The following is a 19,479-nucleotide window of genomic DNA, read 5'->3' as shown; positions in this document are numbered from 1 at the left end:
TTTTATTATTACATACGTCTAGGCTTTCGACGAAAACGGTCCTTTTCGATTCGTCTTGCCCTTCCGCCACTAGCACGTGTGTCCGAAGTAATAACAGCCGACGACTTGGCGACGACCGGTGCGATGAGGAGTGCACGGAGCGTGCGGTGCGTGTACGCGTCGTATCATTTTTATTAAATACGACACAAAGTATACACAATGCGATGATGATACTATAATGTTGTGTTATATTATTGCGGGCTGAAGTGAAAGAAAAACGTTCGCCGGCAGAGAATTCGAAATACATAATATTTATCACCCCATTGTGAATAATATAATACCTACACGATATTATTATACATATAAATGTGCCTACATACAACGAAAATATTCTGATACGAAGCTGTTGTAATTTATACGTACACACAATGCACACCTCCGTGTAATGACGTATTAACTACACGGACGACAAAATGTTCGGTGACAAAACGACCGTGCGTAAAGCGACGACGGCTTTTAATGTTCCATTTTTCTTTTCCATCGTCACGTTAAAACTTATCGTCGACCCACGTAACACCCGCTTTAAGTTCACAGAAATAGTGTCAACGAAATGTTGAATGTTGAACGCATTTAGTTACCTAACCACCCACTGTTAGAGGAGTTTTAATTGTTTTCTTCTTCTTTTTGTGTGTTACCTATGTCGAATTCTGACTTTTAAATTAGTAGTATTATCACAAAGCGAAACAATAAACATAATAGTATATCCCTATATAGTATATAGTATACATGGCACAATCATCTATCATAAAAAAAATAACTTTGTATAATATTTATTATTTAGGATAATATCGTTCTTTTTCACGTTTCAACAAACAATAATATAACGAATAATCCATAGTCGTCCCGCAAGCAAATATTGTAATATATGAATTTAGATTTCGGTTGAATAATCTAAATACTTAATAGTTAATAAATCGTAAGGTACTTTACTAAATAGAAATATTGTACAGAGCAACAAGGGTTATTTCAATCAATTTAATCATTGCAAACACATTAGTGTGGTAAACATAAAATACCCATAACAAAAATTGTATTTTAATATCTATGTTATATATGTTTTAATATGACAATACATTTATGTATGTCTTCTTTTAAGTATACAAATATTATATTGTTTGAAATAATTTAATTTATTTCTTAATAACTTTAAATATTAAATTAGTTATTAATTGTTTCTCAATTAAAAATAACACGTACAATAATAGATTTACACTTTACCTTAATATTTATGCCTGCTGATAATATCGTTGTAGTTTTATTGTTTTTAAAAAAAAAAAATGTTAAATTCACTAGTCAACTTGTAACTTGTCAAGTTTTTGTTCATGTAGACCATGTAGTAAATTCACAGGCACATAGCCACAGCTATTATTTATGTATACTCGTCTTGAGTCTTGACATATAGTTAGTTAATGGTATAAAATTTGTCATTTGAAGCATAAATTAAATTAAACAATAAACATATTACAAACAATTTATACAAATGTCAAAGTATCATGTATGACTTGAAAATGGTAAAAACATTCAAGTTAAAACTTGAAGAAATTATATTTTTCTTCGTTATAGATAAGCCTTTATTCTCATTCTTGGTTTTTAATTTCGTTGTATCATTATATTATTTTGTCTATATTTTAGTAAATACCTAAATACGTAATAATACAAATATACAATACATCATTTATATAAAGGTACTTGATGTCTAACTTGATTTTCCCTAAAATGCTTAAGTTATACAACATAATTGAATCTGTTGTTACCTATATAGCTCCCAAATTTGCCCTACTAAGAATTGTTAAACATTTTGATTAAAATATAATACATAAATGAAACATAACTATTAATAAACATAAAAATTGATTGAATGTAGAGTAGTTTTTGTGAAGTATAAATTGACATGTGAATTACTTGAAAATCAATAAATCTTAACTATTGCATAAATATATTTATGGAAATACAGATTTAATTAAACCATTAGAAAAAAATGTAGGTAAGTACACAGTATTCAAATTATTATTAATATGCGACATAGAAATTAAATTCTAGAATAATGATAACTAGTAGGTAGTACCTTGGCTAACAAATATTATGTTGTCGAACCATACAAATTATTTTTTAGATACAACACCAATAATATTATGTTCAACTATGCAGTATGGTTTAATAATAATGTAGATAGTATCAAATTAGTCCCTGTGAACAAGAAATAAACATGAAATTGTATCAGCTGTTAATATAATCATCGTTTATTGGTAGGTAATCAATATGTGCACATTTTATTGATTTATAAGTACATTTATGATTATATTAAGTGTATTAGAAAATAGTATATGGTTAGTAAGATTATAATATTATAATAATTCTATCTACTTCATTATTTAAGTTTTCTATAAATCTATAGTAATATTACATAACTGCAGTAATTCATAATGTTTATTATACATTTGTATAGGACCCATATGGTTTAGGTTGATTAGGATAATATGATTTCATCAACGTATATCATATATTATGTGACGAGCGTTCTAATTTTACAATCTTACATTCAAGATAAGTTTATAAATTTAGATGTGTGGTGTTATGCATGATTTATTTAGCACTAAATAATTTTATGACAGATAAAAATAGTTCTAGTTGAATTAAAAAAATATGACGTGTAATTGTAATTGTAAAATATTGTAGTAATATTATTGATTGTTTATATCTATTATACCCAAAGAGATATTGAAGTATCTTATAATACAGTTACACAATCTAAATTACATTGTTATCGCTTATCAATAACCAAGATATTCACACGCTAAATCAAACTTTTATGGATACAATATAGGTAATTACACGTGTATGATATATTTATGATTGTGGTTATTCTGTATTCATGTATTTATTCTTTTTTCACGAATGATTTATTTTAACAGTTAGGTGTACCAATAAAACATTTAGTTAGGTACACGTTCCAACCGTATCCGGACATTTCGGCGTGGCCATCTCGGCGTAGGGCCGTTTTGGCGTGGGTCTATTTCGGCGTAGTCATTTTTTCATTTAATTATTTTTTCATTTTTACATTTAATCGCGTTTAGATAATACAATGTTAGCATTGTTTATATTGTATCTATATAATATATATATATATCATTTATCAGTTTTTATCTGACTTTCGTCGGTTAGATGCAGTAATATAAACTGTACATAATAATAATAATAATATATATAATATATATATTATGGGATTACACTGTCGCACAACATAATCTATATTACCGTCTTAGTTAATAAAGATATGTATAGGTATAGTTAACCTATACGCTGCACGCTGTATCGATAGACGATCATTGAGTAATATAAGATAGTCAAGTAGTCAGTAGTTAGTAGTCACCATGGCACAAGCAATTGAAACTTTCCGTGGGCGTGAAATATTTGTACATGATGGGTACATATATATTTTTGATGCCTTTAGTGCAAATAAATAGTGTTAACTTGGCTCCCAGGTCCCCAGCCCCCCCCCTATTATTTGGAACGTTCATGATCGCGTACTTAGTAAAGAAGATCGAACAAATAATCACGCTGAAGCGGCAAATCGTCGGCTTAATCTGCAAATGGCAGTTGACCACCTGACACTATGGGCATTTATATCATGCTTAAGGAGAATACAAAGTGGCCGAGACACCTTCTTTTGCCAATTAGAAACAGGCAAAAGTGCACCAAAAAAAAAAAAAAAATACATTGACATCGATAAACGTATTTTAAAATTAGTCAGCGATTATAACAATCGTAATATTATGAGTTTTTAAGAGAAATAGCACATTATTTAAGTATGATGACCTGAATATTTTTATTTGTAATTTTAATAGCATTCTCCTTATTTTAATTAAATTTGTATTATTTATTTATTTTTTATTATTTATTATTATTTATTTATTTATTATATTTATATTTTATAGTGACCTACCTAATTTCTTAAAATGGCCCTAAGGCCTACGTCGAAACTGCCCTACGCCGAAATGGCCACGTTGAATTGGCAACGCGGAAATGTCCTAAACCGCTTTCCAACTGTTGTAGGTATGGACATTGGATAGTCATCGTGTTTACTCTTCACAGTTGGTCACATCAAAAGTGTTAAACTTTTTTTTTTATTGAACTACAGCTCGGCAACTATAGCCATTACCTGTTTGTAGGGAAGTATGGTTGGTTTGGAACACGTATTTGTATGTGGTGCAAGAATTTTGTAGCTAAAAATTGCGGGTGGTCACCCATCGGGACCTAGCAACGCCGGCCAGCGAGTACACTCAGAGAGTATTCGCGCAACTGTGTGTAGACACCGCGTCACACCAAGCCACAAGTGTATTGTTTTATTACAGCTGAAGTACACAATAATTAATATACACACCTACACCTAATAATGCAATTCATAAGTATAATTTAAATTTAATCTACTTGAGAATTTCAGATAAAATATTTGACTTCTACATATAATATAAAATGATGAAACATCATGTTCTCATTTAATAGTATTCATCAAATGTTACGCATTGGATATACTCAATAAATTTTCGGTGATCAAATACGTTTGTTACTAATTGGTAATTATTAAACACGCAGAATTAAAAATATATTTCATCGCAATTCAATAATGAGTGAGTTTTAATAATTTATTTATTTTTAATATAACAGAATAAGATATTTTAATGATTCATTATTCTAATTTTTATTTAACCCGTAATTAATTACTAAAGTTTCATATTATACTAATAGATTTTAATCATGTTCTTATTTAATATTATTTATCAACACTTCTTACTCATAAAAGTTTTACTATTAAAGTAAAATATTATAGAATAATTCAGAGTAAACCTTAGTAAAATATTTAAAAAACAGTCTTTTAACATCATTATCATAGTATAACATAATATCAATAATAATAACAGTGGTCTAGGTTAAAACAATTTGTGGTTACATGTTAGCTACGTAGAATTTTTATTTTTTTCAACCATAATATTCCCTTAATTTGATTTCCTTAAGTATATTTTGTAATGGCAGCTTGGTAGGTGCAGTTCAATTTTTTTCAATGTAATTTAAAAAATATCTAAATACTTTCTATGCTGTTTTGAAAAAGTTATATTGTAAAATAAATTGTGTTTAAATTAATATTTATTTGTAACAATAAAAACATTTAATAAAATAGATATAAATACCTTTATAATAGGATACTACTAATACTGTTAAGATTTACCTATAATAAATTACTATTCATAGTTTAATGGTCAATTAAAGTTGATAAATGCATATAAAAAATATACTAAAAAAAAGTCCAAACAATAAATAGTATTGTAAGATGTGTGTTGTTCATTGAAGTTTAATTCTACAGTTTGTTTTTTTTAAGAATTTTTGTTTAAACCTTCATGAAATTCTATTCAATTTTAATTTAATCCCTTTCCAACAAATTTAAAATGTTTCAATAGGCAAAGATATATTAAAGCTACTTCAAAGTTAAAAAACATCAAAAACACTTCTTTCATCTAAAAAAAGCGGGAACATAAACATCAATGAAATTTGATAAATTAGTTTTAATTTAATAATATGTGTGTAAGTTATATTTCCTAAAAATGTAATAATGTCAAATTTCGATTAAATTGAATAAAAAATAGGTTGACAGTTTAGTCAACAAATGTATTAAATACAATATTATAGTATTATATTTTAATACCTACCTATTATGATATGTTAAGAAATATGAGAAATATAAAGTGTAACACGTGATTAATAGTGTTATGTTATCAACACTTCACATATCAATATTGGACGTATCTAAACTTGAAATCAACTACAAATCTCGAATAGTTTATAAAACACTAATATTCGGGAATGTGTTATTTAGTTCAAGCATCCAACAATTAGTGTACTTAAAATGTCATGTTAGCAAAGTTTGTTTAATTGTTCTTTTTTGTTTGTTTGAACATATTTTACTGATTTTATAAACTCAAGTTTTTATGTATAAAATACAATAATCATCAATAACGGCGTCTTAAGTATAAATACACAATTAAAAGTGCCCACATTTTTATTTTAAATTTAACTATTTTTTCGGCGATTATGCATTTGTAAACGAAATTCTGCAAAATCAAATATCGATTGAATTTATTTTAATTTCTTGCACAAACGTCTATACGTGGAAGAAATCTCTTAAAACGTGCACGACTTGACTGTGAGATTGAAAATATTTAATGTTTTTGTTTGGTTTTTTTTTTCCTCTACAGACGCCAAGACCGAGATGATGGATCGTCAACCGGAAATCAACACACAGCGGGACGTGTACCAGGTGGACGCGCTGTCGGCCAACAACAACGCCCCGGCCGTGGCGGATCGGCGGCCACCCTCGAAGAAACCGCACAAGAAAAAACGGACGTGCATGGACTACGTGCGGAAAACGATACCGTCCATCGACTGGCTGTTCCTCAACTACCGCTGGTCCCAGGACTTCGCCGAGGACACGATGGCCGGGATCGCGGTGGCCGTGTTGAACATACCGCAGGGTATGGCCTACTCGATCCTCGGTAACGTCGAACCGACCGTCGGCCTTTACATGGCCGTGTTCCCGGTGCTGGTGTACAGCCTACTGGGAACGTCCCGTCACATATCGCTGGGTGTGCTGTCTGTCCTGTGCCTGATGACCGGTAAAGTGGTGACCATGTACGCGAACGATGGCACCGCGGCCGACCCCGGGACCGGTTACACGGCCATCCAGGTGGCCACCGCCGTCACGATGGTGGCCGGGCTCGTACAACTTCTCATGTACGTCTTCCGGTTGGGGCTGCTGTGCACCGTGCTGTCCGAGACGCTGGTCAGCGGCTTCACCGCGTCCGTGGCCGTCATCGTGCTCACGTCACAGCTGAAGGAGCTGCTGGGCGTGGACGTTGACCGGCGAGTCGGCATGATGCAGGTGCCCAACACGTTCTATGATTTTGCCGACCGCTTCCACACGATCAACTTGATGACGACCACCGTGTCCGTCACAACCATCGCCGTTTTGTTGGTGTACAACAAGTACCTGAAGGAGAGGATCAACAGCAAGCTGTGCATGCCACTGCCGATCGAACTGATCGTGACGATCATTGCCACTGTGCTTTTCCAAGTGACCACGATTGCCCAGGACTATAACATGGTTCAGGTAAACACACAAATCATTGGCTGTATAGTAACCAATTGTAATTGTTGATAAGCCACCAAAGGTTCTAAGTCCGTTTTACTATTTTTCTTAAAACCGGCCTATGACAATTGACGTTTTTTTAAAATTGGGGTCTGTTTTTATCATCACAATTGGTTTTTACTGCATTTTTTTCATTTTCTGGATTCAAGTTTTATCCGTTTAGATATCTATAGGGGCGTTTCATTAAAGGCATTTATAGAAAATTACATAAAATGAAAACAAAATAACAAATTAGGAACATAAAAAGAAAAATTTAATAAAGTATTAATTAATGTTTTTCCTCTTCGTCATTCGTCATAGTTCTGAGTACAGTCCAGGCCCACTATATGGGCTATCGTCTAGTACTATAGGTATTTATAATGTCTATAAAATAATGACAATTTTAAAATATGCGAAAAGGAATAAATGACAAATACATATATTGAAAACATATACATATAACACGTTTGTATCAAACTAGAATTTAACTGTGTACTCATAACTTACGACGTTTATATTATGAGTCGCATAATAATTGTAGAACAGCATTCTTATCACTCGACTTTTGCCGTTCAACTTTTACGGTGGCCAACTTACGCTTACGTCTAGAACGTTATACATGACGTTTGTGATGAATAATTCGATCATAATATATTTTAGATGGGCGAAATCAAATCAGGCCTGCCACCGTTCGAAGTGCCGCCTGTCAAACTGTTCTCAGCCGTGTTCGTGGACGCTTGCGTGATCGCACTGGTCGGTTACTCGATCACCATGTCGCTGGCTTTGCTCGTGTCGGAAAAACTGAAATACCCATTGGACACCAACCAGGAGCTGCTGGCCCAGGGTTTGGGCAACGTCGTAGGGTCGTTCTTCTCGTGTTTGCCCAGCGGCGCGTCTCCATCGCGAAGTGCCTCCCAACAGACGGTGGGCGGCAAGACCCAAATGGCCAGCATCGTGTCCGCAGGAATCATAGTAGTCGTGCTGCTCTGGATCGGCGTCGTTTTCGAACCTCTGCCCAGATGCGTGCTGTCCAGCATCATCGTGGTGGCGCTCAAAGGGCTCCTGTTGCAAGTGTTAGACTTTCCGGAGATCTGGCGCAAGTCGAAGACCGACGGTACCGTATGGATGGTCACCTACTCCACCGTCATAGTATTGGACATCGATACCGGGTTATTGGTCGGCGTGGTTGTGTCGCTGCTGTTCGTGTTCGTCAAGGGAGTGCTGAACGAAGTGCACGTGCTCGGCCGGCTACCGGACACCGACCTGTACGTGAGACTGGACCTGTACGGCGACGCCACCGAAGTACCCGACGTCAAGATCGTCCGGTACTCCGGTAGCTTGAACGTGATCAACAGGTACATGTTCAAGAGGAAGCTGGCGGAAGTGACGAGGGCTGGCGACGACGACGCGTCCATGACCATGACCGTGACCGTGGTCGATGGCAAGAACGAGATCAGTGGCCGGCGAACTCAGTGCTTGGTCCTGGACATGGCAGCCCTGCAGTACGCCGACGCGGCCGGCGTGAAAATGCTGTCCGAGTCGATCGAATCGCTCGTGTCCGACGGGTTTGACATATATCTGGCCGCCGTACCTGACAGCTCGTTGGAGTATATTCGTTGTAATAACGACGTGAAATCGGTGCGATTCTTCCCTACCGTCCACGACGCTGTCGTCTTTCGCCAATGCAGTAGCAAAAAAAACCAAGACTCGACGTATGACTCTCAATCGACCAAAACTCCAAACGGACTGTAAATGAGTAAACGACGCACTTTCCAAGTGTAAATATTTTTTTTCCATTGAAAAAACATTAATTGTTTATTTATTTCTTTGAAAAACAGTAATTTTGAAATATTTAATCAACGTTTGTGTCATCGGTATAAAACAAGAAATATTTTTTTGATAATTTTTATGCTAAAAACGACCATACAAATTATTTAATCTTTTATCGGTGCCATGTACTCATAACTACCTATTATTTTTTTTTTATAAATATCTATTAGTTAAGATAAATACATATGTATTATTATACTGTAGTATACAATTATTTTTTTACTTTATAATATTAGACAATTATTTTGTAATTAATAATATAAATAATTAATGTAAAATATTGCTATAGTTTAAGTTGTAATGTATATTGTTATTTTTTTTAAATAAACTGTTTTATAACTTGTGTGTTATAAGTACGCTGTAAAATAACTTATGATTATTTCTAAACATCACAATGAATTACAAATACCTAGTCTCATTCTTGAGAAATGACGAAATGAAGTATTCTGATTTCTATTGTAATAAATGATGCATACAGCATGGATACAAAAAAAAAAAAGTGCGCAATTTTTGTGACCATTAATTCCTCGGTCGATTGAATGCAGTAGCGTTAACAACGCTATTTTGCTTATGCAGAATTTAAATGTGCAAAAGAGGTGCTAAAGCCAATGACCACGTTGGACAGCACGAGGCGGAATGTGCAGTCGTTTACGGGAAGCGGGTTCGGGCTGAGGCAGAAGGGCCGTTGGTGAAATTAGAAAACAGTAATTTGTTTTGTTGTGCGCAGTAATAACTGTCGACGAAAGAGCGTTATAGGAATGCGGTGCCCTGCGTATGTAGCACGACCCGATGTGTATGTGTGTTTTGCACGCGTATATATGCAAAAACCTCCCCATAAATAAACAACCAGCTCGTATACCTATTAAACTTACTCCGGCAAAATGTTGGTAACAAAAAAAAAACTGTGTATGCGTGTGTCTCTATACAAACTTTGGCACCCACATAAAACTACCCAGAGTATTTTTTTTTCCATGCGATGCGATATTTTTACAGAAACCGAGAAATATTTCTAGCAACGAATATTCTGTGTTTCGCTGAACATTATTGCGACCCTTGTATAAAAAAAACAACAAACATATTATTTTATCTTAAAAAAAAAAAATTCTTGAATAAAAGTAGGTATTGTGAAAATTATTATACTCTTCAATAGTAAAATATATATTCCCTATGAGAGAGAAAAATTTACTACTTATTTTTTTTTATACAAAAAAATACATCAATTTTTCTTAATATAATTTTTAATTTAGCTGTATTTGATGATAAAAACTGGTACAACAAATCATTTTTATGAATAAAAATATTTTATTGCATTTAATACAAGCAAATAAAAATTTAAATATAAGTACTGTTTGTAGCTCTTTACTGATTTAATTTGAATACTTGTTGAAACTTTCATGCATGGAATAGGGAACGTTGTTCATAATATAAAAATATAAGGAGGATTATATTGTGATTTGTAAGTTCTAAAAATGCGTTGAACATACGATGATTTTATATTTGTATCAGACCATGCAAGGTTTATAACATTTGAGTTGATTTATAGTTGTCCGAAACGTTTTTTTTTTTGCTTGCTTGTGTAAACAAAAGGCCATAAATGATTCATAATAATAAAAAAAATAGTTTATTTTAATTCCATATTTAAAAATGTTTATATCATAATTAACACAGTTAAATGTTTTTTTAACTGTTAAAAATTATTTATTGAATGTTTTATTTAGAACTGGCAGTATTCCAATTTCAATAATACCAAGAACTTATATTTCATAAATTAAAGATATTTTCTAAATTTAGATAATGACAAAATTAACTTTTTGACAGTAAAAATCGAAATCATTGTTTTTTATTTTAATCGAAGTAAAAATATGTAATTTTATCACTCATGCAACTATGCAAGTATAAAAAATGAACAGATAAAAGTTATTTTTTATTTTTTTAAAAGGTAACTCAGTACAAATTAAGTAAAAATAATTGTGGTTTCAAACGCGATACTACAAGAATACTACAACAGTACTATTCTGAAAACAATACTGAATGACCTATGTGAATTCGCTTGCAACTTACTCCTTAACAAGAAATAAAACAAATGGAAACCGTAAAAGATGTTTAATATATTTTCCTGATTTCATATAACGGTGTTACTATAACTTTTTTTTTGTTCATAAAACTTTCAGCATGAGAATAATAAAATATTATTTTTTAATAAATGCGTGACTTTAATGTTTAAATAATTTAATAACACATATTTTATTAATAATTTCAAACGAAGAAAACGATTTGAATAAATAATGGCTGTTACGCAAATAAACCATGCTGTATGTCAATGTATTTTAGTAAGTGATTTGTACATCAATGTCCTTTTTACTTTTTTTATAATTTCTTGTACCTATTGGTACTTTTTCAACTGCTGATACTATTTCATACTGCAGTTTTGGTATTAGTTGAATGTGTTAAAACAGACCTATTACATAATATTAAAACAATGTTAGCCATTCGTTTTAACTGACGTTTAAAAAATATGAAATATATATAGAAACTAATAAACTGTAATGCATATTTGTATTAATAATTTGAGCAACGGCGTATTTAAGGTTAGGTCAATCGGACAGAAATCGCTCGAACTGACCACTGCACAGACATAGCGGTGTCAGTGGCGTAATAACAGACTATTATTAACCTTTTAACTGATTTTTTTTCTACTTTATTTACAAAAATGAAAAATACACTAAGATAGTAAATACTAAACACGATTTAGTGGCTTGATATATATAGGTACATTTTTTAATAATAGAAAAAAAATACCAAAGGGATTGATCCTCCAAATTCCTCCCCCTTTCCGTAAATACGCCGCTGAATTTGCGCAATAATGTTCCTGGATTAGGAGAAACAAGTTGTTAGTTTTTCTATTAATTTCAGTACAGCTCCAATTATATTCTACAAACCATATTAGTTGGTGAAATTCCAAAGCCGATATAATATACTTGTATAATAGTTGTATGTTTTGCTTATAAGTTCAGTCATCTCGAAGAAAGACACAGACCCTAAAGTTAATTGAAAATTCTTTTGTGATAAATGAAAAAGTAAATGAGTGGTGAGTGGAATCATATCGTTGAATGCATTAATAATTGCTCCCTTTTCAAAGTCTGTGACAATTTCTAAAACTGGGTATTCATTAGTTTCTATATTATTTTCATCGGAGAATTCGATTAAAAGTTTCATCATTTTTACATTAACTTCTACTATTTATGAAGTCAATTCAAGCGAATTAAAGCAAATACAAGCATACATAATTTGTAGCAATCCTTCGCTTAATTAAAGTGTGTAGAATGTTTAGATATATATATATATATATATTTATTTATTATTTACATCGAATGTATAAATAATCGATAAAACATATTTGGACATAGATGCTTTAAAAGTTCTATCTGCTATCAACAGTAAAGTTAAGTCCCTGAATTGTGTACAATTTTCTTAAGTATAGTAAACAATACAATTTCATTTGTTTTTAGATCAATAATTGTATTGGCTGTTTGTGGTTTAATGTATTTCAACATAACCTATTTGCCTGATACTATCTTTATTGTTATTTTTATAGGACAACCTATAGGTTATATTTATTCGTATATATTTGGGATTTTTTTTATTAGGTACCTACACTTTTATCGATTAGGTCTATCAATTCACAAGGTCTATGTATAATGGTAATACAATTCCAAAACAGTTATCATGATCCATGAAATATTCGTACTTATGTACAAGAATATGTACTTGAAAAAAAAAAACCTAAATGTTCTAACCTTGTTGGTGAACAAATAGATTGTTCATTTTATATTATCAAAAAGGCAAAATGGACTAAGTAACATGATATATACCAGGAGATAACCAACATTTCAAACTTTTAAAACCATAGATATTAGTGTTCCACTGACCATTTAACACAGAGATATTTAAATTTTATTTTCCGGGATAAGCGACGCTCGTTTACAGGAAAACCAAATAGTAGATGATAAGCGCCTTTTTGGGGGTAAAAGTGACGGTCATAAGAGTTGTGCGTTCGGACCCTACTATTGTTACTTTTTACATGACACATACCTTTTTTAAATTTTGACACGCATGACATGATTAAAAAGAGTTAAGCATTCCTGTTATTTCACTTTTTTTGTAAATGTTTGCTGAGCAATCAAATACAAAAAGGTATGGTAAAAAATATTTGTTAGGCTTTTCTTGTTTTAAATATTATTCTGGAAAATTTGTTTCAATTTGATGTTTTGAAAACTTTAATATAAACAATGATGATAACATTATCAAAGAAAATTTTTTTGAATAAAATGTTTTCTGCTCATAGTATTAATAAGGTAACATAATATAGAACAGAAGTATATATTATAAAAATTTGTCACCCCCTAAAAGTAGTACAACTGTCGCTTAGCAGTTAGCCCCTTTTTTGTTTACCAGTCTTTATATAATGTAATTAATAAAGTACAGCCAGTTGACATGTGATTACAATTAGTATAAATTTAATAGTACCTAACGATAAATCACTAAATTCAAAAATGATTTTGTATTATTAGTCAAACTTATTGTATTTAATTTGTATGACCTGTATAAGATGTTTATGCAATTAAAATTTAGGCATATATCATAAAAATAGAAATAATTTTTTTTTAAATAGTCGGAATTTGAAAAATATTGATCATTATTCAATACAATTTGAAGTTTATAATCAAAGAAATTTTATCTTAAAATAATATAGGAAAGTAATTACAAACATAATTCTAAGGATCTCTTAATATTAGTTTTTGCCATGAACTATTTTTCTACCTATATGTTATTACACTTATTAAGTGTTATTAGAAAAACTATAAATCAATTAATTTTCAATCGTATGCACTTATACAATAATACCAGATGTCTTAGTTACTTGAAATAGCCTTAGAGCTATAATATTATATTATACATTTATCATTATACTCTAAGGAGACATTAAAATAAAATGTTTTAAACGTTATCGTGCTGTACCTATAGTTAATTTATTAAACGAATGTACCTATAGTTAATTATTTTTTTAGATGTTAGTAAATATAACTTGTTCGGTCAATCAATATTTAAGTACCTACCTATATGCATATAATTTATACTACCTATACACATTTAATTTATAAGACTTTTTTATTTAATCCAAGCTTATTCATTTCTAAGAACTATGTTGTATTCAATCATTATAAAAATCATAAGTCGTAATTTTACTTTTGTAATACTTAGTTATATCATGAAAATATAAATTAAATCAGAAATTATTATTAATGGTAATTTGTAATAAAATCCATAGTTTTGGGTATGAAATTATGAATAGGTAACATTATGATGTAAATATTATTAATATTAATAATAAGTTAGGAATGTCAAAACTAAAAATCTCTTGATTAATCCTTAATTATATTTAAGAGTTATTTCAAATATAAAAAAATATAATAAAACCGATAATACCATGCATTGCATATTAATTTTGACTTATTGCTAAGTAAAACTCTATACGTATATTATTTTTATATGCAATGAGGACTTGTAGTTAAGTGCTAACCGTTATAGAATCAATACCTATACATTAGAACTGTATACTATCTCTCACTAACTGTACATACTCAACTGATTTAAAAGTTAAAACAATACATTTTCTTTAACAATAGATATATACAAGGAGTTCAAACAATTTTTAAACGCTTTAATTAATGTTAGAATATAGTGTTATTATACCTACATAATGCTGATACCATTGCTGCACATTCATTAAGTAAAATATTTAATCACCTCATCAATTATATCATATTATCGTTTATCAGTCTTATATAAATATTTGTCCAATGACCACTTCCAAACTTTTTAACACCCTGTAAGAATTTTATTAAACAGTGATCAATTTTTTCAACTAATATGAACAATTAAATTTATTAGTTTGATAGGTACCTATAGGTAGTTGAAATTTCGACGGTCAATGATAAATAATCACTTTGTAAATGGTAGATAATAATAAAGTTACGTGCCTATGTATTATTTACCCATTTAATTATCAGATTGTATTTGTCTTATAAGCCTAAACGTCAATAAACTACATAATTATATAACACAAAATTGTGTTGATTGATTTCTATTTATTTTTTTCAATAAAAACAACGAATGTGTGTTAAAAAAAAACATACACTTATCAAACATAATATTAAAACCGTTACACAAGTTTGGTATGGAGTTTTTTATACATATAAAATGCCCTTTTTTTGTGTTTTTGTCACATAAACAACTACTCAGTGCCGGTTTCTTTGTAGTCTCTTTGTCTCGAGTCTTGTGCTTAAAATAATAATAATATTATATAATAATGAAAAAATAGGGTGAAAACCCTTTCCGAGAACAGGTAATTACTAGCAAACGATTTCGGGGGGGTCCCAAACAATCATGGATTATATCCATGTCCTTTTCATTCGTGCCAAAATCGGCTCTTGTGATCCTATTATACCTATTATGCTTGGACGGTTGACGTTCTTATTATGGTGCAATGTTACTAAAGAATATGGGGGGTCGTCACCGCCTAGTTTCGTATTACTCCACAAAAACCCATAACCGGTTCAGTATACTTTTTTTTCACTCTTTTCACATACGCGTATGTGTGTATACTTATTACTTATAATATTTTGTATATTATGTACTCATATCAAGGTAAAATTCATTGTCCGTTAAATTGTTTTTGACAAACTACATAATAGGGCGCTCGTTTGATAACTTCGCTGGCCTGAAAATCGACATTGATCCCATGTGGTTTCTTTTCTGCCGCGAAACTGCGTCACATAGGCATCACAGTTCGGTCATTTCTATTAAAATTAATTATATTTTAGACAAATAAAATGTGGTGAAATTCCTGTCCACATCAGTTACATAAGAGTGTGTATACTGTTTGCATATCAATAGATTATGTTATAAGACCAGTTTGTGGTAAGTGTTAACTAATAACTATACAGTAAATAGTAACTGTGAAAGCATGCATTGTAGCTACCTTCATTAAATGACCGATTTTTAATTGAACTCCATGGGCCATCATAGTATACTGTATACACCCACTATAATCCACAGTCCACACACGATAATAATAAACACGCACACACATGCTCGTATAAGTCTTGTTCTTTGGGGCTACCATTAAATTCAATAAACACAGCACAATAATATACTATCCACGTTGATGGTTTTATGGCTTGGTGATCTCGATTTGTATTCCTGCAATTAGAATAAGAAGTAAACTTTTGTTGACTAGTGGTAATTTTAAACATTTTATAGGCCATAAACATTAACCTAAGGCTGTTAAAATAGTGTGTTTAATTTATTCCCAAGGGATGAGCAGTGAAAATTGGAAAGAATTAATTATTAAAAATATTTATCTGACATACGAATCAGCTAAATGTATTTAAGTATTCATATCGTTCTGTAAAGTATTTGCACCAATATATTATTATATCTATAATCTATTATATTATACTTATCTAATGCAACTTTTATAATTATTTTTATAAGCATGACTTATTTTAATTTTCTGTACATTTTAAAATACATTTTATATTTATATTAATTAATTTATAATCGAAAAAAAATTCAACATTTTACTTTAAAAAGTACACATTAGTTACACATTTGAATATATGATGATTTGTTTGATTAGTGACATATCACCAACATTGACCAATCGGCATAGTATAAAACTAATCAGCACTAATTTATATGGTTATTGGTTATTATTATTAAAAAATGGTTACTTTTCAATTTTCATCTTGAAGCAGGACAAACATATACTATTATTTATATAATACAATTTAAAAATAGGAGAAAAACAATGTATATACTGTACAATTTATTATTATGGTAACATTAAATGTAGTGCACCATTGATTATAAATAAATGTTGTCAGAAAGCTGTTATGAAAAGGAAATAATATTTGAGTATGACGACATAATATTGTTGGAGAATATTTACATAATTACGTTAATAATGTATAGCCTTGGGCCCGGAAATACGTCCAATAAATACATATGAGATATGAGTTTTTAAATAATTTATTCTACGTTTGAAATAATTGTGTACTTATTGTATAAAAGAACCCGCCATAATTATTTTTCGATTATTTAATAAAAAATATTAGTATTAATTAACGTTTTTAATAGTTCTTTTTCTTCTAAGCTCCACACGAAAAATTAATCATTTGGAACAATACAACTTCATTAGATATTATTTATTCGTTTTAAATTTTAATAATAAGAATGTTTATTCTAAAAGTATTGTTTTCCTAAATATTTCATTAAATTCTATCACCGGTCGTTGTGGTATTTGTAAACCGTCGGATACACGTCATGCAAAAAATATTCACATTTAAAAAAAATGTATATTATTTAAACATTGAAATGATTTATTGTTTGAGTTTAAATTTTAAGAATATATTAAAATAATTTTTTAAAGATAATTTGCATGTGTGGCCATTAATAATAATAGGTAATTAATATTAAAGCTTACACAAAAAAAAAAAATATGTATGCCATAGTTCTATTTATTAGTATTTTCAAATATTACAAAAAAAAATTAATTTAAAACATTATATTACAGATTTTTTTATGGAAAAACATACTGTACAAAATATACTCACTAAATTATTACCAAAATACTCCATGAATTATATCAACTTGTCTAACAGCTCTATTATCATTTACCCGCAGATATTTGTTATGCCTCTTATTCAAGTTGTTGTGTTAACGTGATTTAAATTGAATTTTCACCTGAAAAGTAGCATATTTTTTACTTGAATGTTAATGTTCGAGGATTATCATAGACGGCACAGTACGTGAGGTTAACTCACGTGGAAAAGTTATTGAATAAAATATGTCTTATTTGTTGATGTAAGAATATTTAATTATAATTTAATCACCGTTGTTTTATTGAGAAATCAAATATTAAATCCGTACCTAAAATCGAGTATGATTAATTTGTATTTATTTTTCTGAGCGCAACATCATTGGCAATCAGCGATAATGACGAATTGTCTGTTTTTCTATTGCATTACTGGATAAATGTATTTATATACGTTATCAAGACATTCATCTGACAAGTTATTAAATAACTGGTATAGCTCGAAGGAAACTGATATGGTATACAAAATAATAAAAACATGAAGTGGCAATTATACAAACTAATAATAATCACTGTTATTTATTAATATTATTTACACTACAATTAACGAAAATGTAGAATATTTTGTTTATTTCAAATGGTTGGTATAATGTAATAAATAAAATACTGAATTTGCCACGGCGGTGGTCTTTTCTTAAAGCTTATATCACGGAGAACTGGAAATCCCGGTAGCCCATGAAGTAATATTACATGACTACAAATATTTAATTGATTGAATCGACTGAAATAGTTTGTTCATCAAACATGCAAAAGAAAATATGATACCTACGTAAATGCAGACGTTAAATCAAATTATATAGATAAGTTATATACTTAAAAAATTTTAAATCTTCTTGAAATAATTCTGCTGTAAATGTGTTAATACTGAAGTGTTGATTATTGTTAAGACTATCTTGTTAATGATGGTAAATGATTGAAAAAATTAAGAAAAAAAGCATATATTTAAATATCCTGGATCTAAAATATCAACTCTTTAAAAATACCGACTATTGATAATATTATGTCTATGGTCTATTAAAAAGATGAATGAATCTTTTGTAACTTTCTTACTTCTTGAAAAACTGTGCCTGTTGAGGCACTGATCGCAGAACATATTATCACTTCTGACCATAATTTAAACTAAACATAGATAAGGCAAGCGTATGCGTATTAATTAATGTGTACTTAATATTATGTCTTAATTATCATCAATATTATTATCGACAATTATTTTTTTTTTTTAGGATCTTAATTATTATCCATGTCTCGAATATCTTACTATAAAAATAAGGTACATCTGCAGTAAAAAACAAGATAAGTAAAAACAAAAAAGAGGAAGAAGGTTTACAGGCCGTAGTTGTAAGATGTATGTTCAGTATTCACTAGGTACCTCAGCTGTATCGCAGACAACTGTTGTACCTATAGTGTAATTTAACTGTTGTTATACCTACCTACGTCCGACGGGTGGCAGAGGTATAAAATAATGGCATGGTTAACTAAGTTATAAATCATTGTTTTTATTGTCCACCATCTCAAACATGTCGAGTTTATATACTCGTGTATCGGAATAATAAAAATAAATTTTATCCAGACTCCAGAGCTATTAACTATTTGAACTGAACGTATTTGTACTTATATTTTTTCTTCGTTTTTATTATCATTTAAAAACAAATTATCTCTCTATCTTTTTCTCTCTTGCTTTGTAATTAATAATTATTGACTTCGAATGGCCACC

General features: G+C 30.3%; 1 protein-coding gene across 9 annotated transcripts in view; it reads left to right on the top strand.

The window, feature by feature from the left end:
• Positions 1 to 9,056, top strand: part of LOC111033424 (solute carrier family 26 member 10-like) — a 100,853-nt gene extending 91,797 nt beyond the window's left edge. For 8 of the 9 annotated variants that reach the window (XM_022314146.1, XM_022314143.1, XM_022314144.1 and 5 more), the window contains 2 exons: positions 6,288 to 7,198; positions 7,877 to 9,056. In XM_022314146.1, the coding sequence (XP_022169838.1) occupies positions 6,288 to 7,198; positions 7,877 to 8,968 (2,003 nt within the window). In that variant the 3' untranslated portion in view covers positions 8,969 to 9,056. Of the gene's footprint in view, positions 1 to 4,402; positions 4,668 to 6,287; positions 7,199 to 7,876 lie in introns of those variants that run through there. The other variant, XM_022314147.1, reaches the window with a different exon arrangement.
• Positions 9,057 to 19,479: the final 10,423 nt, after the last annotated feature.

Source organism: Myzus persicae, unplaced genomic scaffold (genome assembly GCF_001856785.1).
Source record: "Myzus persicae strain clone G006 unplaced genomic scaffold, MPER_G0061.0, whole genome shotgun sequence".
In the NCBI taxonomy this organism is placed as follows: domain Eukaryota; kingdom Metazoa; phylum Arthropoda; class Insecta; order Hemiptera; family Aphididae; genus Myzus; species Myzus persicae.
Note: the sequence above shows the minus strand (reverse complement) of the source record. Positions and strands in the feature narration are given on the sequence as shown.